Genomic DNA, 23,014 nt, shown 5'->3' with positions numbered 1-23,014 from the left:
GTTGACAGTTGTAAAAGGATGACAGAAAGCATTTACACTGATAATCCTCTGCATTCATCAGTCAAGAATGTCAGAGCTTTTGGCAAGCAGTTAAGTCTCATTAACCTACTAGGGAAAATGAGGATAAGTGTATTCACCCATATGGAAACTGAAACACAGGGATATCCAGTCTCTGGCTTACAGCTGTACAGTGTACCAGTACAGTGGCAGCAATATTTCTACCTAAAGCCCTTTTTTAAAATTAAAAAATACATTAGCATGTGGGTGTGATAGGGAAGGGGAAGGACTTAAAATTACATTTTGCAAAAGTTAACTTATGTAGCATCCTAATAACACTGTAATAGAGCATAGATAGGAAGGGACAGAAGCTCAGTAGGTGAGTAAGAGATAACTATACTGAACATTAAAAGGCTTTCCAGTTAGTGCTATGAACTGGCTGCCTGATCAGGACTGCTTCTGCCTCTTACATCAAGCCACAAAGTCTCAGGACTTACTTAACTGGGAGTAAAACCAGGAATGTTTAACTAAGATTTTATAAGCAAGCTCATCAGCTCTTCCATTCCATCTTTACCTTAATGTAGATGTTTCTTTCTCTAAGATGATCAGTTGATGGAAATCTTTACTCTTTTTTCTCTGCTGTGTCAATATTTGCATTGATAAAAACTGTTAATCTGGATTTTACAAGCTATGAGCAAAGTAGACAGATTATCTGTCTAACATTTTTTCCCCTCTGGCAAAAATATCCTGGCATTCAGAATTATTTAAATTTTAAATCTCCAGGTCCTAAAGTATCAAGATCTGGAGTAGGTTTGGCCTATTGAATACGGTTAGAATTTGAATTATGTCATTGATGGTTCTGTGTCCACCATGATTTCCTGTTTAGCTTCCTCATTTGTGAGTCTTTTTGTTCTTCTTTTCTTGGATTTTTTTTCCAATCTGTATTTGTATTTTCAGTCTACTGTTTTACTTCTGTTTGGTCCTTATGTACTAGCACTTAATGTGGGGGGGAAAAGAGATAAAAGGGGGTTTGGCTATGGAAAAGGCTGAGCTTACATTTTTTCCATTTACTACCATCCTTCTTCTCCTTCATTTTTAAAATTACTGTTCTTTACTTCAAATTGTGTGTAATGTCTGCTCATGCTCTCGGCAGTATTTTAGATCACATGCTAATCTCAAAATTCCAAATCACAAAAGACTAAATTTTAGCACAGGCTCCTTCCAACAGTTTTCAAAGAGAGTGCAAGCCTGAAGCAAGAGCTCATATGGGCACAATTTATTTCTTCTTTTTGTAGTTCCAACCAGGTCTTGCCAGAAGCCCATTAGCAAACCTCAGCTGTCATCTGGGGCTGGTTTCAGGACTCTCCTCTTGTCATGAAGGTTTTCAGGTCCAGCAGAAGATGGTCAAGGCCCAGCATGTAAATGGGGCAGTGGTGAGGTCAGTGGGTGGGTAGTTAAGCAGATCTCAAATATATTGCACAAAGCTCTGACTATGAGGAATGTTTTTATAATCATTTGTTCCCTGCTGGAAACCTGCAGGTTTTAGTCTCTGAGGAATTCTTTGGCAGTCACTGGAGTTATTCTGGCAGTAATTGTTCATCTGGATCTCCAGTCTTTTGGATGCATTACAGACCTTTCAAGGATGGAGTACACAGCTATAACACTCTCTACCCACTGAGAGTATGGTTGTTTATGAAGCTTTCTGCTTTAATAAGCAGCAGAGAAGACAATTAAAAAACATCTGAGTGATCTGACATCTTTGTGAAAACCTGCCCTGATAGTAGCATCTGTCCTCCTTCCCTCTTCCCCTAATCCTGCCCCTGTTACTCGAAATAAGACTTCCAGTTTTGCAACTTTTTAACCTTTTCCTTTCACTTGAGGACACAAATCAGACTTCAAGTTGAAAACAGCTGTGAAGTTTAAAATAGTGTTTTAAACACAAGTAATAATAAAATGTTCCAGTTCTAGAAGTAATCAATGGGTTGTCTAAAAGCAAAAATTAGATAGTTATCCTCAAACAGAAGCACATTTCCTGGTGTCCACATGCATCTATTGAACAGGACCACTACAACTTTTCTTCGGGCACTCCCTGATCTCTGTGGTACTTGGAAACATCCCTTCTCTGAGGGATGCATCCTCTGATAACAAAGATGAATTTTGTTCTCGCTACATACAAGAGTTGTGCCACAGACTCAACAAAATGATGGCCCTGATGAGTCCCTTCCCAGTCAGCTGATTCCATGACTCTGTGCAGACAAGCAAAGTCCAGCACGTGGAATTTGTGGTTTGTACCTTATGGTGATGATCTGCCCGAAGTCCAGCTCGTAGTTGTTCACCTGTGCGATGAAGATGGCGGCCACGGCCTCGTACAGCGCCGTGCCGTCCATGTTGATGGTGGCTCCCACGGGCAGCACGAACCGCGCGATCCTCCTGTCCACGTGGTTGTTCTCCAGCAAGCACTTGAAAGTGATAGGCAGGGTGGCTGAGCTGCACGACAGCACAGAAACACACACCGGGTTATTTCTGTTTCTGGGCAGTGAATGAATTGTAGCAAAGCCTGTCCTGGCAGGGGAGGCTTCACACAACCATCCGAGCATCTCGCTCCTTGCTCTGCCTGGGACTCACTTGCCAGGTAGCTCACTGCTTTGCTTGATGGAGGATAAAGACAGTTACACAGATAAATGTTGGAGTTAGTGCTAAGTTTGCTCCCCAAAGTTAGAAATATTTTTCTCTCTTTCCATTTTTCAGAAATCCCACAGAAGTAGTGTTGTACACTCAAATGCAAGAAAAGGGAACAACACCCTGAGCAGCTTATTACTAAAATCTCCAAAATATACACACATGGTTCTAAATGTTCTAAACTAAAAATGTTTCCTTCCAGACCTACCTCATATGTAAACTTTTTTTTTTATTTTTGCAAGAGGTTAGACAAAGATCTTATCAACAGCAGCCTGAAAATAAAAGTTGCAGACAAAATGTCTGTATTTAGGAATATAAAATCCCATTTTCTCCCTAGGACAGATCTGCCCACATCCCTTGTGTGATCATAAAACAACCACATAACTGCAGGTCATATAATAATGTTTACTATGTAAATGAGATGTGTGTGAATAGAATGGAATGGTATAAGGCTATTTGACAGGTATTCATTTTAAATCGAGCTTGATACCCTGAAAAATATTTCTGATTTTTGTTTTCATTAACTGTGACAATTAATAAAACACTCCATGGTCATATATTCTCTCATTTTTAATAAGAGGCATGTATTTTTAAGTACTAATACACTGAAATATATTTATTTGTATATTTTATCAGCCTTTTTGGTAATATTCTGCATTTTACCATGTAGTGTCTCATTCACTGATGTCATGAGTAATGAGACTGCATTCAAGTGAATGAGGGGGTAATTTTTATGGAACATCAGTGTGCATGGAAAATAAGTAACACACTGAAAAAAATACACAAGTCACAAATTATTTTCCTTGTTATTAAGCCAATTCTAATACACTGCTCTCTGTCTGAGACTGTTTAAATAGATGCAATATAGCAAACTTCTTCAAAATTACTCCAAAGTTACCTCTTAAAAAAGATGGTAATAGGGGAAATACTGGTATGGTGACATTGTGATCTTCAATGTCCTGTTGTCCTGTGATTTACATGCCCTGAGACAGGAAATCCAGGTGTCTTCCCTATGGTTGGGCAGTTCAGATTGCTCTGTCACCGTAGTGACCCTTACATCACAATGTGGCTCCAATACCTAAATCTTCCAGTGACCATTAGCTGTTCTCAATTGAAGATAACACACTGGATCTGCAAATTCTATCTCAGTTGTTACAAATGTCCTATAAAAGCACAGAGGGATTCAAAAATCTCTGAAATCACAACCCCAAGTTTGCAGGAATATCTAAGCAAAAGGTTTCCATGAGTAGGAGTTGTCATTTAGTATTTGTGCAAACTGTTGTTCGAGGAAAGTAACCATGTTTGGAAAGGAAAAGTAACTTCCTGCCATGGAAACACAAAACAAAAAAGAGCTATGTTTTCAGTATGATATCTCTGTTTTCTATGTTTTTATGAAGTCTGAGTGCTGAATGATTTACTACAAACTGGCAGTCACTGCCTGAAAATCCAGACCAAAGTCTTTCTCTAAATACATAAATATGCTGGAAAGGCAAGAAAGCAATGGAAATCTGATTACCTCCTGTAATAGGGGTATATTAAACTTTTTAATTCAGGCAGTCCTAGTATTGAATCAATATTTACTTTGAAAAACAAACACAGCAAAGCATAAACCCATAATCCCCAAGCTGCTCATGAGATGTCATTTCTCTCTTGAGCATACCTGTCATTTTCCACACAGTCATTTATGAATGACTGAAATTCTCTGCCACTTGTTTACCATAAAATGTTCGTACAAGAAGAGGCTGTGGCTCACAAATGATGTAGAGCTGAAAGCCCTGGGAGTAGCTGCACCTAGGAGCAGACTCAGTAGCATCTCTAGATGTTCTGACTAGAGGCTTCACCAAGAAAAAATTCCTTTAACTCATTGTCTCCCTTTCCTGCAGCTACTCAGTTTTGAAGAGTTACTTGTTTTTAAACACAATCTTCCCTCAAACATTTGGCTTTTCTGTAACAAAACCCAATCTAATTTCTTGGGATGGTAATGAGGACAGAGAGGTAATCTTACAAGTCCTTGCCACCTTGCCCACACTCTGACATACCAGAATATAAAATCTAAGTGTCTGCCTGTTCTGAGGGCAGAGAACTGAGCTGTCAAACATGCAAATTTTCGATTATTAACATGTTACAATTTGGCTGAGATGTGAAAAATATTGTGCAAAACAATCTCATAATACCAATGGCACAACCAGCAAAATCTGTATCTATTTCCATTGTTGTAAACAGATTTTGCGACACTGTTTTTGCAAGAATTCAACTACCTACTCCTGCTGAAACACTTTCTAGAACTGCCTGCTCAGATGAGAAATTTAATTTATGATCTAGAGGTAGTCTTCTCAATTTGCACTAAATTTGCTTTTATGTGCTTTCTGTATTTCTCCTTGCACAATCACCTGTTGCAACACATAATGTTAAAAATCGGCTTTGTCCTCTCTCAGTCTGGATTGACCCAATCAGTCTTTTTAACCTCTCACAAGATTGCTGCTTTACATCCCTGGTTACCCTTTCAGCATCTGCTTCATAGAAATGAACTTTTCCTGAATACAGCTGACAAAAGTTATGTGGCACATCCTAGAAGAGGTTGTCCAATGATGTTTCATTTTTACTCATATTGTATCATCTGGCACATTTCTAGAAAAATATGTCTTATTTAAGGCTTTGGCTATTGGTGGCTCTCAGGAGGCAAAGAGGAAAAAAAGGCTTCTGCTGTAATTTTGAGTAATATTAATATATAATTTCAATATTATAAAAGACAGAATCAAATAATTTGTCTAGTTTGTCTTTTTAGTTAAACTAGGTGAAGTTTGTTTTCTTGAAAGCTCCTTTTATCTAGCGTTAAACACCAGAGCAATAACATTTAAAGCCTGACATTTAATATTTATTAGGAGAAAAAACATACTCTAAAGCACTGATCTTAATCTGTTAAATCTTTTAAAAACTGACTCAAAGCTTTCAGCTGAGAGGTATCTTCTCCCAGCATTAACTCTAACAATTAAAAATACATTTTCAGAGTCTTATCTCAATTTTGAGATAAAATGCTGCAGCTGCAGAGACTGAGCATAAGCTAATGCTGGCCCAGGCCAAGCTCTTACTAGTGAGAGCCACAAAGACAGCCAGAACTGGGAAGAGCAGCTGTTCAGCCTGCTCTGTTTATCTTATCATTCAAATGCATTTTGATATTTGCTCCAAAAAATCAGCAAACTGATCTCATCTCCCCTTTCTAAATCTGCCTTTAATTTACACCGTGCAATAGCCAAGATTTTAGTGTTTCATAAGCAGCAAAACCCTTGAAAAACTCATGGTTTATAATTTGTCTTCAGAGAAGATGAAAATTGCTTCTTTTGATGGGATGTACCACTGAAAAGATGCTGCTTTAATTCATTAATGATATGGAAGGATGACCTAGAAAAACAAAATTCCCTCTTGCCATTAGAATGAGGAAAGCTAAAATCAAATACGATTTTGCCTGCTGGCCAAATTCTGCTTTTTCAGTGTGGTAAGAGGTGACAAGATCAGGGGCAGTGTAAGGGGAAGAAAGGAGAGTCAGAAATCCCCAACTGTGCAGCCTGGACACCCCAGAGCAGGGTGGGGTGCTGTGCACCCACAGTGATGCAGGAGAGAGGAGCTCTGCACATTCATTTGTGTCCTAAAAAATGCACCAAAGGAAAACGATCTGTGTTTCTGCCCCTGCCTCTCCACTGATACTGGTGCAAACCAAAATATTGCTGTGGTTGGGTTTGTGGAGAAGTATAAGGAGACTGAGGATGGGGTGCAGAACCTTTCACTAAAGGGAAACGAGCAGAAATAAGGTTGAGATTCAGTAAAATCCTTGCCATCAGATGCCTCCTAATGGCTTTCAGGTTTTCATGTGTTACATTCTTGGGCTTTGTAAATGGTTTTGTTTTTGCTTCTTGTAGTTTGATCTTTAGCTTTAAAAACAAGCTTTCCACAGGTGCAGAGTATCTGCAATGAGTATCAGCACACTGACCCGTGGTTTTCTTTCTATCTTTAGATGTAGACCTGAACCAACACAGAAACATCTCCAAGAAACACATCAGTATTCTAAAAATCAACTCTTTGTTCTCCTCTAGGATGATCTGAAAATCCAATACCCGCATGACAAGTGTTATATAATGCCCCTGTGGCAAGTCTTATTTAACCAAATACAGATGTGTTGACTGTCAGAAGAGACAGCTCTCCTGTCCAGCCCCAGTTATTTGTGCATGTTCTTTTGGCAACAGCTCAGTTATGTGCAGTATCCATTCCTTTCAGTGTAATGAAGGTGAAAAGTTCAGCTATCTCTAGACACTGAGTTTTGAGCAGAAAAACATTGGAAACCATGTTGGGCCTGTGTTGGATTTGCAAAATACACACATTCTTAAAGGAGGGACAAACAGCTAAATCCAAAAATGTCCAAGGCCCAAATCCAAATGTTCAGAGCCTTCCCTCAGGACTCACCTTAAATTTGGTGGTATTTTAGCTTCTGTCAAATGTGGTAGCAAGTCCTGCTGGTGGTTCTGGTGCAGACTGAGCTGCCAGCTGGTGCCAGAGCTCTGTTCCCAAACTACACCTTCTCTGTGCCTATAAATAATTATTCCTTGCACAGCTGAAGGGAGAAAGTGCTGTCTCAAAGCAGGGTCTTATCTGGGAGTCAGAGCCCAGGAGAGCCAAGGTCAGCAAGGTTTAAGAGCAAGCTGAATTCCCTGTGTATTCCCCACTGGCACAGGGCACTCTCACATCAGCTTGTAAGGGGTAAGGAAATGGGGCTGAAAAAAACCTCAAGTAAGAATTGGTTTCCCTTAAAGAGGCTCAGCAGAGACAGACACTTCTGTCTCATCTTTTTCCTGACCAGTAAAGGATTTCTAAATTGGTGATAAAACCAAAATGAAATGCTGATGCATAATGTGGAAAATTAAGAAAAGTAATTATTTTGAAATGGTGGAATACCTGCTGATCTTGTAAGTCTTTATTAAACCTCCCTTGTTAAAGGCATCTTTACTCATGAAAAAGTTGGATTTTTTTTTTCTAAAAAGAGAAATACTTAGATTTTTAGTAAAAGCTATTACTTTCTAGAAAAAAAAAAAAGAGAGAATGAAAGGAACAGCACAGATTAAAAACCGAGTTGTCAGCAATAGAGTTTTCAGAAAGAGAATTCCTAGAGAAGCAGGGCAGGTAGTCAAGGGTGTCAAATGTGAGCCTGATGAGCCTTTTCCAACATTAACATCTTTGAGTGCAAAATTCCCATCTTACTTGAATCTGGGGATGTGGTGACATCTCAAGCTAAAAACTTTTTACGTTCTATTAAAAAAGCTTTCCTTAATTATTTAAATGTAATTAGATTTTAAGCCCTACTCACCATGTAATTTTTCTTGATTTTGTGTTTCTCAGCATGCTGCTCTTTATAGGTAATTTTGGAACAAACTATTATATATAAAAACACCTTGTAAAATGTCACAGTGGAAACCCAACACCTTCTGTACTGAAATAATAATCACCTCCTCCCCTTTCTTTTAATCTTCTACTTTGCTTCAGCCACAGATGCCATGAAACTGTGTTGTCATGTTGGCTACACAGAAATGTTATTTTAGTTGTCATTTTTTAATCTGCTCCATGCAAGGCAATTCCAGTCCTCTCAAGCACATCACATGCACCATTTTATCCATGTTGGGATCCATTTTCATAGCCTGTTCACAAGCTGGTTCCCATTTTCACTGTACCTTTGTTCAGCTATGGTTAAAACTCATTGTACATCTTCCCTAAAAAGGGTGCAAAGGATATTCCTTGAGAACAACAGTTAAATACTTTCCCAGTGCTGGACAATAGCTTGCAACCACAGTCTTTTTCTTAGTGTACCAAGAGACAAAGACTAAGATGAATGGAAAGGATAAAATGTTTCCACATGATTGAAAGAGGAGGTTCCCCACTAATACTGAAAATAAAGTCTGGACAAACTGCATTTCCCTCATATACATTAACTTTGTAGAAGCACAGTATTTTTTATATGGAAAAAGAACTTATTTCCTTTCTAGTCATCTACAAAAAAATTATTTTGTCCACTATTTTTTAAACCAAGGGAGAACAATGTGGCAAACATTATTGTTTGGCTCCCACATAACTTCCAAATGTTGAGACACACATTTTTTAAATTTATACCAGTAAATTGGACAGAGACCACTGTTCAGATACAGATATATCTGCTCCACTAGAGCAATAATGTGCTTTTCCCAAGAGGTAGCTGTAGTAAGGATCTAGCAAGTATTTTATTGGATCTGTCTAGAAACTCTGTAATACCTGGAGGATGTGGCCAGAGCAATGAGCAAGGCTTGAAGAATCCCTCTGATGAAGACAATGGGATTCTTCTTGGTGATGAAGAAGTACATCATTGGCAGAATAAACAGCCCGTGCACCACCAGGCCACACACCACGGTAATGGCATAGAAACCCAGCTTCTTCCCAATGGCTGAGGGGTCATCCATTTCTAAGATTTTGCCAGCTATTAGGAACACAATTCCAAATGGAAAATACCTGAGCAAAAGGAAAGACAGTCATTGTTAGGAGACAGCTCCCTTCCATCACACAGTAAGAGCTGGCAGCTCCTTCCAGTGGCACTGCAGTGCCAGCACTGTCCGGGTTGGGCCTTTCTGTCTCCACACCAGAGGAGGATTCCCAGAGCATTGGGCTGAACAGTTTTTTTCTGTGGGGTCCCCCTCAGAACAGCGGAGATTATGGTGCTGGCAAGGAGCAACTTTAAAATGTTTTGGTTCTGAAGGCAGCTCTGACTTTCTGGCTTCAGGCAGGTGAATTACTGGGAAGAGGGGGAATGAATCCTAAGCTCCTCTCATGTGTTTGTGTTCATGTAGCCGTTCATGGATTTTTGTTGGAAGCTCTTAAGTAAACGTTTATATTGCCTTTGGAAGACAGAGGAGAAACACCAACATGCATTAGACATGAAACCTGGAGGTTTCATTTGGGGCAGATAAATAGGCAGAAGAATTGTTAGTTTCTGAATCCACTCTGGACAGGTGCTTTATCAAAACTGTTGTGCTTCTGTGCACACAGAAGTATAAATTCATGGATGCCAAAAAGCTTTGCATTAAAAAAAAATTGGGAGCATCCAGCCATCTTCCACTTAGAGTTGCACCATCTCCAGAGACCTGACACTACTTCCTTAATTTTCCAGAAATAAACTACCTCCTTTGATGTATCCACCCAAGCAATCATTCACTGACCCAGCTCAGTCAGATTGGACCACGTAGCTGGAAAGAGAGATGTGTTGGCAGGTCTGGCTGGGTCTGCAGCAGTGCTGGAAGGGATGGAAGTACCAGCTAGAGCATCCCATCATACTTCTCCCTTTTGTGGGCTGGGTGGCTAAGATCCCTCTTGGCATGCCCAGAGATTGGGAGTGCCCTTGGGGTGTACAGCACACCCCACCCAGCTATACCATCTTCTGTTATTTGTGAGTAACATAGAGGGTGCCCCATCACAAGGACGGTACAGACCAGGGACAGATGTATGTGCATCCTCAGATGCTGAGGCCCTGCAAAACTCAGGGTTGTTCATCCTCATTTATTTCCTGAAAATAAATCTGTAAGATTTCTGTGCATTTTCTTCTGTTGAAATATTCTTACTCTTTTTAAAAAAATACTGATTTTCTTAGTAAAACAGTTACTTACCAAACAGCAACTGCCACTATCTTCATGACAGATTCATTCAAACACTGGCAAAAGCTGACCAAAGGGACTCCACTGTTCCCCATTCTTCCCAACATTATACCTGCAATCAAAGCATTTGGGTTCAGTTTCTCGGGTGTCTTCACACACAGCCCCAGTGCTTTCCCTCCCTGCTGAAACTCAAAGCCCCCTGGTAGCAAGGTTGTGTCCTTAACCATCAATCATAGAGCCCTGTGAGGGATTCACCTGCTCTGAGTGATCTTTGGAAGACAAGCTGAGAAACATTTTCTAGTGAAGGAATCTATCTCTGCCTACAACCAGGCAGCACCAACACGGACTTGGGAGGCAAAGCCAGGTTTGGAGGTTTGCTCTGGTAATGGGAAGTTAGTAATGAAGTCTCTGTCATATTTTTAGTAGCTTTCTATCTACATGATAATAATTAACCTTTATAATCAGTCAGGCTTTGCATTTTTGGGGGAGGTAAGGAAATGCAGATTCATGGGGAGAAAGGCCAAATTGCTATAAAGGCTAACCAGTAATGAAGAAAGCAAATAAAACCCATGTATGTGCCCCCATTGCTCAGAAAGGAAATGAATACAGCTCTGGGATATGTCATCTAAGCATATATTCTCCAGACAGTGTTAGTTTCCATTAATGCATATAAATAGATGACATTTTCCTATAGTTAATTATCCTCTTAGAAAGGATTATAAGTGATTGAGTCAATTGCTCAAGGAAGCACTTCAAAAACTGGCTGCACCAAGGGAGTTTGCCTTTGAGGGGAGCTGCTTGGGGGCTGGTAATGGGGTGTGTGCTGCCACTCTGGATGTGCAGTGTCCTTGCTTTGAGCAGGAGCCCAGCTCTGTCCCTTGGAGCCACAGCTCAGAGCCACTTCTCAGGCAGCGTGGCTTCCAGGGCCATCCCTTGCTGAGGCAGGGAGGGAGGCTTTCATCTGCCTTATGCAGGGGTTTCACAACAGCAGTGCACTGAGGATGTGAGTTTGTAAGCCTGTTAGTGTTCATCCAAGCCATAACTGTTAGGTCAGTTGTAGAAGACAGCACTCCTTCATGAAGCTGTTTCAGTGCTTCCTGCAGAAGGCTGAAGACAGCAATAAATGCTTAGCTGCATCCTTCGTTCAAAACAAAAGCTTGAAATAGTCCCTGGTGATGAGCGTTGTTAAGGATTTGGTGTCTCAGGTTTGTGTGGCTGATACAGCCAGAGGTGACCCAGCAGCCATGCTGGGGGTGACAATCCTGGTGTTCTGTGTACATCAGCCAGGAAGAAACCAGGTCTCAGCTTCCACCTCCTGAGCCCCGGGCCAGCAAGACTGAGGGGCTCAGGAAAGGTCGTACATTCAGTTCTGGGCAGACAATGAATGATCTTCTGTTCTCAGAAGTTGAAAATTGCCCTTGGTCCTAATAAGTAGATGTAATTAATTCATTCATATCCAGTATGTTTTGACTGGAATAGTGTTTGTGGTAATGTTGTACTTTGGAAATGGACTATAAAATACTACAAACTGGGAGACAGCCAGTTTCCAGCAGGGTTGTACAGGGAATACCACCCACTGGAGAAGCTAAAAAAACAGAGACAAATCCACTAATTCCAGATTTGAATCTTGACCCCTTGTGCTGGTATGAACCATAATATAATAAATGCAGTCAAAGATGTTTTATGGAACTACCTTTGCTGACCAGATTAACTTCCAAGAATAAATTTACGTAAGGAAAATTTGATCAGCATTTTCTTATAAAAGTCATCAGAACTTTATGATTAACTAGGAAATGTCTGTTTAAATTTCTTCTTTCAAATCTGCAAACATAATATAACACACATGGCACCAGTGAGTTCCTCCAGCAAGTTAAACTAAATAAATAAGCCAGACAGAAGCTCTTACTCTGACAAGCTACTAGGTGGTATATAACTATCTTCATTGCAGGATACCAAAATAAAATCAAGAGGTTTCAATCAAAAAAGGAATATCCACAGATTTAAAACTCATAAAACAGTATGGGTAAAGGGGCCATGGATCTGATTTGGTGGTCATTCCTACCTCCTCTGAGCACACTGTACAAGCTTGTCTTACAGTCAGCAAAAGATGGGTCATAAATAAAAGCTCAAAATAATTGAGAGAAAAAAAAAAGATTGTCAGTGAATACACAGAAAACATAACTACATAACTACATGGAACAAAAGTCATCAAGGATTTTGAAAATTTGTCTTTGAAAGGGTGGTGGATCAGCTCTGTAACAGTCTTGCCTTTTCCCCCACAAAGTTTAGGTAGAAACAATTAAAAAAGCTAAGTCAAGAAACCAAGCAACCCAACCCCAATCCTTTTCTCTTAAATGAATTATTACAAAAAAACATGTCTGAAACCTACCCATCGTGGCAGAGAATATCACAATCCCGAGTACATTCATGCCATCACTAGCTCCTGGCTCTGATTTGTAAATCACTTCAGGAGGGGGGGTGATATCCAAGGCAAAGTTCTGGACATTGGATCCATTCTCATCCTGGACTCCATAGATTATGATGCGACGAGTGGTGCTTTCAGATGCTGCTTTGTTCGATTTAATGATGGGAATACTCCTGGTTCGATACTGAAAGAAAACAAAGTCGTTTTTATTACAATATCCCAGCAGGAATTAATAGTTTAATGAGACCTCCTAAATACTCTCTTTCAACAATGCTGCATGTTGAAGGGACAAGCATGAAAAGGAGAATGAACTCCTGTCCCTATCTGATAAAATCTGTAAAAACAATTGAATTTTTGGAAAACAGTAAAAAAAACAGACTTTCCTATAATCAGACCCTGATGCAGCAAACACATCACCTCCTGACAGAGCTACTTTCCTGTAAGACATAATTAGGAATGTGACCCTAGAGGTTTCAAGTGTCTTCCTCTTTGTGAGGTTCCCATTAAATATTCCCCTAGGTGAAATAAATACAGCCATGCCTCTTGCTCACTCAGAACTTTCAGATGAGCTTTTCTTGCCAAATTCTAATCTGACTAATTAGATTCTTCCCCAAAACATTATTCTGTTGCTTTAATTGAACATGGTATTCTGTTCTTCCTTTGTGTGGTGTTGCAGGGTGCTCTTAAATGTATTCCAGCTCTCCTCAGGTGGATGAGGAGCTGACACAGGAGTGCATATCTGTTCTTTAGTCCCACTAGAGAGCACTTTAGCCCGGTTTTGCCTTCAGATACCATGGCTGCTGAGGCTCATGGAATGGGACTCATTAATTCCTAAATGCTGAAGGTACTAATGGTGCCTGCAGTCATATGCCACGTCTGTATCTGGGTTGTGTTTTACAAAGGTTCATGTTGCATGTAATGCTGGCTCATGTCTTTCATCAGTAAAAGGAATATAGCCACTTACCTGCTTGAATGTGGCTTCAACAAGATTGGCTGGAAACATGTTCCTAAAAATGAACAAATAGAAGAATAATTTCTATGGCACTGAAACCAGCTTTTTTTTACTGTGTGTTGGGTCTGCCATGACAAATCAGTTATTTGCCCTCCTGGAGAGCAAGGGCTGGGCAGGTGCAGAGGATGCCACTCTTCTCCCATTGTGCCATACAGGTGTGCCTGGCTGAGCACAGCTCAACAGACAGACTGCTCCTCAGAACTGAAGTTTTGGGACTTGCTTCCAAACACTTGAGGTGAGACCCAGGAGCTCTGGCTGCAGATTTTGGCTCTGCCACGGCCTCCATGTTGTAACTGGGGTGACATAATTGCTATGATTCCCTTCCCCATCTGCTGACTAGGGCGATGAATATTCTTTTATTCCATATTTTGTCATCCCTACTTAGATAATGAGCTGACTAAGACAGTCAAGGATGTATTCCAGAGACCTCTAGGTGCTGTAATCTACTGTGGGACTTCTAAGTACTCCTGTGCTAATTCATAAACTGCAGTACCCCGCTACATTTTCATCACTAAAATTGCAAGTGATGTAGACTTTGCAGTGGTTTGGTCAAGAAGACTTTGCTTTTCAAAAAGAGGATATCATTCCTGATTAAGAGTTGAGATTAGAGCTGTACAGTGCTCAATTTTATTTTGATATAGTTCTGAGGCTTCAAAACCTGAATGAGGCCAGTGGCTTCATCTTGCTTATATAATTGAGCTACAGAGGAAGGCAATGACCCAACACTGAGATTGCAGGGAGACCAGTAGATTTCTAATTCCAAAAGAGACTCTTTTTGTCACCTTTTCTGACTTTCTGTGTATCTCACTCTATAATATTTCACACAGTTATATCTGGAGCTAATTTTTAACTTCAGTTTGAGCTGGATACTACTTTACAGAAAGACATTCAATACTGATTTGAAATGGAGAGCACACCCTCTGCAGGCCTCAAAGAGAAATCGTAGTATAATTGGGAAAAAACAACTAAAAAGTCATACATTGCCATGCAGCATTTAGGAATCAAGATTTGTGTGATGATTCTAATAGGATCATTTTCAGGACTGATTTATTTCCAACCCTAAGCTTCTGAACCTTGGGGCAGAAGACAGTAACAATCTATGACCCAATTATCTTCTTTCACATACCTATATTTATGCAAGGAGAAACTCCTGGGTTCTCCAACAAAATGACTTTTAATTCAAAGTCCTGCTTAAACCCGAAGGTTAACACTCAAATATATGTGAAAAGCCTATTCTCAAGTCCAAAGAGAATTGCTCTGTGCATGGACAGCTAAATGCATGCTGAGCCAGAGACATTTTCCAGAGCTGCTTTCCTCTCTGCAGCAGCAGCAGCAGATACTTGTTGCTAATGGAGTCATTGTGCAGCAGTGGCTTAGAAAACACAATTTTTTTTCTATTTTAAGTGAGCATAACATGATACTATGGTCACACTTAAAAGTATGAGGTAGATTCTGCATCAATAGCATCAGTCACTGAGAGCAATTGCTGCAAAGAGGTAACTAATTACCGTTTTTAGGGAGAACTGTGGGAGAAAAATTTTAATTAAGTGATAGTAGTACTGCTTAATGATTGAAACAGAAGACTGAACATGAGAGGGACTTGTTGGCCTGCTGCTTGAGAGCAGGTGAGTCTCACAAAGGCATTGGATTGTCTCTGCAGACTGTCCGTGAAGCTGCTGATTGTCTGCTTCAAATGTCAAATGTGTAGCCAAGGCAAGGCACAGACAAGAGGCAGCTGTGCATCCTTTCCCTGTCAGGTGCAGGCACAACCTTCTGCCTGAGCCCTGGGGCTTGGCTGACACAGGGAACCAATTGAGGAGCAGCTGGATGGAGCTGGGCCTGGGAAGATGGAGAGGATGTTTGTAGGAGGGGGAAGCACTGGAGAGCAAAGGTGGTTACTGCTTTATTATGCCTCATGAGGGAATTCTGCTTTCAGATTGTTAAAGGCTTCATTAATATTAAATTGTCTTTGTTTTGTGATTTGAGATACTGGGCTGAAAGGTGCAATGGGAGTGCTCAGTGTGGTGGTTGTGCTGTGAGATGCTGTGTGAATATGAAATGTTCTGAAATCAGAGATCCACACGGAGATTCCAGCACAGCTCTGAACATGCACCTCACGTACGAGCTGTGGCTTTACACGGAAACATGAATTTATTGCTGACGAGTTCCACTTTTTCCCTCATAGTCCTAATTAGTAGAATTAAGAACAATTAAGACTGCTTGAGAAAGGAAATATCATATGGTTAGTAGCTAGATTAAATGTTAGACAAATTTGTAGAGGATTAAAGCATTTCGTTTCTTTATCATTCTTTATCCTGCAGGAATTACAACTACCCCCTTAATACTAAATGCTGGAATTCTCCCAATATTTTTTAATAAATTATGCACTGTGATCCAGTCTTTGAGACTAGCCTTACCAAAGTTACACAATTTATCTGGTGAAAGGATGACCTAAATGTGTTTGCCAGAGCCTCGGCTTATTTTTATTTTAAGCTGGTTTACTTGGATTGAGAAAATCCAGTATTAGCCAAAAATTAAGTTTTGTTAATTAAAAACATTTAAGAGAGCAACTGGTGGATGAGAACTTTAATGGACTAAAAACAAAAATTGAGAAGGAAGAATTGAACTGCCACCTAGAGATGGAAGGTGACTGGGAGGTTTTCTTGGTTCTGTGAGGCCTCTTCAGAAACACTTCTTGCTTGAGGCTATGTTTTGCTGCACATTGGTTTTTCCAGCCATGAGCTGCTTGTTTAGCAAGGACCTTCTGGGAATCAGAACCTTCTGGGTTCAGAACAAGAGACTGAAGGGAGAGTGATACAAAGGATTTGACTTTTTAGAGCAGGACTGGGATGGGGAGGGCTGGCTGGATCCTCACAAGGTCCTTGGGATAGCTGTGGGTCTGCTGCCCATCAAACTTGAGTCCTGGGAAATGCTATGGAGGGGGAGCTTCAGTCTGCTTCAAAATCCAGACACGTGCATTTGCCATAACATACAACAGAATTAACAGCAGAGTGCTGTAGCCTGTCCATCTCTGCCCCTCTGTTCCAAGCACCCAGCCGGCCACCAGATTGGCCCCTGCAGATCTCTATGAGCTTTCCTGCAGCTCTGGATGAGATCCAGATGTACCCACACAGATCTGGTCCCAGGATCATAAAGTGAGGCTGTGTCTCTACTCAGGCACTGTGTTTGTGACTGATGTACACCGAATTAAAGACACTGCCAGCGCTCAGGAAGGAGTGATTCAACCTGAGCTCATCATTGCTGTCAGCACCTATGAATACTCTTGTATTTGTTCAATTTAGAAAGTCAAGCAGATAAAATACTTCTGAAGTTCTGGCATTGCTTGCAGATTGCTTACAAGACACAGGTCACAAAGTAATAATGCAGGAAACTTAATGTGATCTGGGATTCATTTCTCTAGCACAAGCAACATTGTCTCTAACCTCAGTGGCTCAGTTCAGCATTCCTAGCAGAAATAATTTCACATAAGAGTAGGGAATTAAACTGCATAAGAGCAACTGAGTCTAGTTTAAAACATAGATAAATTAGGTCTGACACAAGGATATTGTCGTAAAACAGAAACTGAAGACATAGGCTTTCTGCTTACATAAAAAATTAACAGCTATACTCTTGCCCTGAGGAATAACATTTCCCAGAGCATCTTCTGCCTCAGGAACTCTTCCAGATAGAGCAGGAGTATTCAGCTGAGGATAAAAGGGTGGATATGCATGAAACTTCAATATCAGCTCAGTGAACCTTCTGCAGAGCTGAGCTACTGAGCCCCAGCTGGCACAGCAGGCCTGGCCTGCATTTGCTGTGACAGCAGCACATACACACAAGTGACCTACTAATCACCATCTTTGACTGCAGCCTGCTGTGATGCACAGGCTGCTGCATTCTAGGAGCAAATTTTGGAGCCTTTCCCCAATTCTGCATGGGATAAGAGGCTTCAGATGTAGATGTATTGAATTAGGAATGTGTATGTACATGTAATACGAGACAACTATGGCAACATGTGTTCTGCACTTTGGTAGTCACGGATTTGAGGAAATCCTAAAGACTTGTATAAAGTGCAGGGAGCACCTGCTCTGAGTAGCAGGTCTGAGGGTGCAGCTTCCCATTAGACACAGGACAAATTAGCATCTTGCCAAAAGTGGAAGGTCCTCTTCCCTTCCCCATTGTCTCCCAGCAACTGACTTAAGAGTTGTTGATTTTGCTCCTCTAATTTCAACTGTTTTAGGAAGCTGAATTGCATTAGGAAGCCATTCTTCAGCACTCCCCCCAGGATGTGGGAGCCGTCTTGTCTCTTTAGAAGGTGGTTGGCTCTGAGAACCACAGTAGTGACACAAAGAGCAGCACTGTTAAACTGTGTCACTGTGACGCTGTGAACTGAACTGTCCAGAGAGCCTGAGCCTGCAGCTACGGGGACAGCTCGTTTCACACCTCCTGGATAACTTCTGTTGGAAATAACAGGCCAGATTCTGGTTTCACTAATGCTACTGAATATCTGAAATACTCATTCTGAGCCCTGACCACAGTGTCATTAACTCAAAGCATTCAGCATTGCAGATCCTTTCAGTCAGAAATGAGGCCAGCGGCTCCAGCGCGGGACTGCCACAGGTACAGCAGATGTTGTTTCCTTGACTCAGAACACCCCTTCCCTCTGGCACTCTGCAGCCCCAATCTGGTTTTGCTCTCAGACTTTGATGTTATCAGCACCTAATCCCTGCCACACCAGACAGTCTGGCTGCAGTCTCCCACACTGTGGAATTAAAGCCACCAGACTGGGGGTTTTGCTACATATGTGTCCTCATAATATTTATTGGCCTATATTTGCACTAGGCATAAAGCAGCTTTAGATGCTCTGCTCTCAAATTTGAGCAAGCGCAGCTGAGCTTGCAAGAACATTGTTTTAAAGCTGGGAATGTGACAGTATTCTAATATTTAAGTGTTTGAGACCTTATCCTGTCACTATATACAGCAAAGGTACAGAGAGCAAAACTGGAGCCTTGAATGGCTTGACATGAGAAATGTAAAGTTTCCAAGTTTTTCGCAGAATGAACAGCACTGTAGCTCCTATTTACTATAGGCTGAGATAATTCTCAGTGACATTACCTTAATCTCAAGAATTTGTTTGCTTTTTATGTCCTCTGCATGAATTCATCATCAGCTATGTAGACTCCTCACTACTATTACACATGAACCACAAATCCTGATACCTTGCTGCTGGTGTCAGGGGCTCCAGCAGGGTTTGCACTGCTGAAAGCAAGGGCAAAATTTAATCCAGAAAGACCAAAAAACAACCTATAGCAGGGGCCATGTGAAAAGCCATCTTGCACATCAATAGTCACCTCCAGTGCCTCATCTCATTTCTCATTATCCATCATACTACCTCCTGCTAAAAAGACCAAAAAAGGCTTTTAAAAAAGTAATGAGGCACTGAAATCCTCATTATTGGGATAAAAAGTACTTAGAGAATGCAAAAATCACTACTTGGGTCTAAGTTATTTTGCCTTGCTTTGTTTACTCCAAAGATCAGAGCAGAACTCATATTGTAGAAACATCTTGTCAAATGTAGACTTTTTATCTGTCCTGAGGGCTGCATGGCATTTCAGTTCCAGTAAGGGATCTGAATTTTCTTACCCTGCTTCCTCTGAAAGAAAAGGACCTGACAAAGCCCCAACACGGCTATGGCTGTCTGAAAGTGGAAGCACAAGTACATCACAGCTTTAGGCATCTCAAAAAGGCTGAATTATATCAAAGGTAACATGGTAGGCCCAATGTATTTCCACTGTGGTTCCAGCAAGGCACATTATTCCATAAAAAAACATGTGTTTACACTGGAAGAGGTCCAGACCAATTGTCAGGAGGATGGACAACAAATTCCCCTGCAAGGTCAAAGCTTTCCTAGTGCAGTTTTTAATTCCTGGCCCCTGTGCACCTCCACCTGTGTGACTAAAGCCTCCTGACCAGAGAGCAGAATTTGCTTCATAGCCCATCTCCTCAGGGTGGTTTTCATCATGGAATTATCTTTATTCCATATTGGATTCATCTTGTGCCAAATGGAGACCACACATTTAGAGGCTTCAGAGTTCTTTGTAAATACTTAAGGTTGGGGCTCCTGTGGAGGTTGAACTCCTAAAAATTAACCGGAAGCAAAGACCTGGTCCCAGTGCAGAACATTTCTGGCATGAGACTGGTTTTGTGAGACAAAAAAAAATGGCAATCTGAAAAGAGTAAAAAATGGTATTTTGCCATAAAGGACAGATAAATATTTCTATCATAGTACACAGTGGCTGACACATTAATGTACAGCATAGTTATTTTAAAAGGTTATTTAATAATTTAAACCTGGATCATTTAATACACTCTAAAATATGTTCCTGTGTCTACATACAATTCAGTCTTCAGTTGTAAACCTCTAAAGATGTGGTTCCTGATTCTGCACAGCCTGGACATTTTACACACTACAATAGAGCCTGGATTTTTCCTGCCCTATTTTCAAGAAGCACAATTTCAATAATTTAGAATATAGCCCTTAGCTTGAAAAAAGGGAAAGGAAGTGATTTTGAAGAGTGCTCAGGATTCCCATGAAAACATAAATCCTCTGCAGTGTTTATATCCTCTTCTAACTCTTACTGGTATAAAAATAAAGCCTCTCTTGTTTAAGCCAAATTGATTTTCTGGGTACCTGCTATTAAATTGGATGCATTCCTGAATATTCAGTGGTAAAATGCTCTGATTTCTCCTTCCAGTAAACTTTAGAAATGTATAAATTTATTTGTCATGGGTCAAAGTGTGATTTGATCCTGTCTGCCTTCACTGAATTGATTTATTTGGGGCTTTTGAGCTGAATAAGTTTACTATGCCAAGCTGTCTTGTTAGACTTGAGAAAAACCAGCAATGTATATGAACCCTGCACCTGCTGATACCCAAATCTGCAGTCAGCCTGATGGAAAACAGGAGGGGGAACCCAGTTTGGCTGGGACTTTGCTTGTTTGTTTGATTTCATAAGCCAAATTTTATTTCCCTTGGTGACAAATGCAGGTGGCATGATTTCAGTTGCAGCAGAATCTTCCCCTTCTAAAGGTAACAGATGTCGTGGAAATATTAACTGCAAATGTCAACAGTGCCATCCTGGCTCTCAGAACGAGTTTTGCAAATGTTTGCCCTCAAATAATTGGCATTTTCTATTTTCCTGGTCAGGTGATTGTGCTACAAAAGTAAACCTAATATTTTAAATTGAACTCTATTCCTGTAAGTATGTCCCTTTTTGTCCTTTTGAAAAAATCACTCAAAATCTGAATTACTTTTAAAAAATTGTAAATTGCCTTTCTTAATTTCTTAACTCATAAAAGGCTACTAAAATGTCACTCTTATTTTTGTGGACAAACTATAAAGTTAATTTCAGTAATTCCCACAGGAAGAAAAAGGCAGAGATTTTGTTGATTCATTGCTATTGAGATGTCCCAAAGCCTCATTCCTACAAAAACCCTACCAGGTCTTGTATAAGCTGGGAAATTTCTTCTGGCCCCACAGAATTTTCTGAACAATCCTCAGTGAAGTAATTTCTTTTCCATGTGTTTTAGTTCTCTGTCTGTAAAAAAGGAAAATGGTCCTTGCCGACCTCACAGAAATATTGCACATCATGAGAATGAATCCATAAAAACTCATAAAGCACCAGGTGCTTAAAGACAACACGATCCTCAACCTGAGGATTACATAGAGCTTTAAATGAAAGAAAATATACTTTCATGGGCCTTGCACTGCTTGCAGCAGAAACCTTGAATAAAATGAGGGCAGATTTGTGCATCTGTCTCAAAGCAGCAATTAAGTGGCAGCTAAAGAGAGAAGCATCTTCAGAAGAGCAACTCCTGCACAGCCTCAGAGTCAGAGCTGCCTCCTGAGCTTGTCCTTAGTCCAGATCCAACAGAGAGGGGGAGGTTCCTGCAAGGACCCTCCTGGTTAAATGGGCATCTTCCACAGGCAGCAGAACATTCCTGTCCCCAGCCTCCTGGGCTTCTCTTTAGAAAGGAAATATTTCAACTACAGCTTTTTACAGTGGCAAAAAAAAAAATAATTTGAACTGAGGATGCAATTTTTGAGGCATGAAATTCGGAATGTTGATGAGATTATGTGTTTCCTGGCTGATGTGAGGTTTAGAGCCATTTCAGAATTATTCACCACAGTGTCATTGTTATCTTCTCAACAAATCATTGTTGTTTGGGGTTTTTTTGTTTGTTTGGTTGGGTTTTTTTTTACATAATGGACAAATATACAGGGGAAATGCCATCTAAAAAATAATGCAAAATAATAATAATAATGTGGTTATTGATTAGTATTGCAAGTTTTTAGGATAACTACAAGAGTCTGCACTAGTTTTTGGTTTCATTTTTTGCTGATTCAGTATATTCTTTAATTTCTAATTAAAACCATCTTTAAAACCAAAAATCTCACACAAAAATTCAAGACATTCCATTTCTAGCAACATTTTTCCTGACAAAAATTCTAGACTTGACAATAACATCACAAGAAATAATAATGTTTCGAATCATTTCAAAGGGGCTTCAAATCTGAAATCAATGAGGGTGGATCCCCATGCCAAGATTCATGCTTTTAAAATAAACCTCACAATAATGTCACATATATCATCTCTTCACTTGTACATTTAGCATTCTTCATTTGCAGAATACCAGATGTTTCCTGTGTAAACTTCTGGGCACATATGCAATTGATAAATGGAGAGGAAATTAATGAATTGTGAAGATAAGCCAATCTGGGCTGAAAAAGATGGTTTCCAGCTGTGAATGGAAGTGATTTATCATTGAGCTAAAGGATCAGCTTTTCTAGCTCAAACCAGCAGATACATCATTACATTTAATCCAGACTTCCACACAGATATTTAGGAGTCTTGCAACTGACTGCAGCAGAGCCAGAATTTCACCCATAGTGTTTGCCTAGGCTGCAAGCCCATTCCCCACAGTTCTGTTGTTATTAATTATTTATTTAGTAAATGTGCTTATTTCTGTAGCAGAGGAATAAAAACCATCCCTTTGTGCTCTCAGGATAGAAAGAGTGCATCTGTGGCTGCTGCTTAGCACAGCAAAAGGAGACTGAGCTTTATTCTCTTTTTTTAACCTTTGGTAATGAGAGGGGCTTGTTGACCTTGTCATTGTTGACACCTGCCCAAACCAGTGAAGAATTTAAGGTTTTGCAGACTAGGAGCACATGGCTGCTTGGAAA

The 23,014-nt window shown here is 40.4% G+C and overlaps 1 protein-coding gene across 1 annotated transcript in view; it reads right to left on the bottom strand.

The window, feature by feature from the left end:
• Window positions 1-23,014, bottom strand: part of SLC1A7 (solute carrier family 1 member 7) — a 48,347-nt gene that overhangs the window by 8,321 nt on the left and 17,012 nt on the right. The window contains exons 4-8 of the mRNA XM_014870614.2: window positions 13,724-13,766; window positions 12,724-12,943; window positions 10,347-10,446; window positions 8,965-9,198; window positions 2,290-2,484 (exon numbers count right to left, since the gene is read on the bottom strand). Coding sequence (XP_014726100.1) covers window positions 2,290-2,484; window positions 8,965-9,198; window positions 10,347-10,446; window positions 12,724-12,943; window positions 13,724-13,766 — 792 coding nt within the window. The remainder of the gene's footprint in view (window positions 1-2,289; window positions 2,485-8,964; window positions 9,199-10,346; window positions 10,447-12,723; window positions 12,944-13,723; window positions 13,767-23,014) is intronic.

This window comes from Sturnus vulgaris, chromosome 9 (assembly GCF_052056855.1).
Source record: "Sturnus vulgaris isolate bStuVul1 chromosome 9, bStuVul1.hap1, whole genome shotgun sequence".
NCBI lineage: Eukaryota > Metazoa > Chordata > Aves > Passeriformes > Sturnidae > Sturnus > Sturnus vulgaris.
The sequence above is the reverse complement of the archived record's forward strand: the minus strand, read 5'-3'. Positions and strand labels throughout refer to the sequence as shown.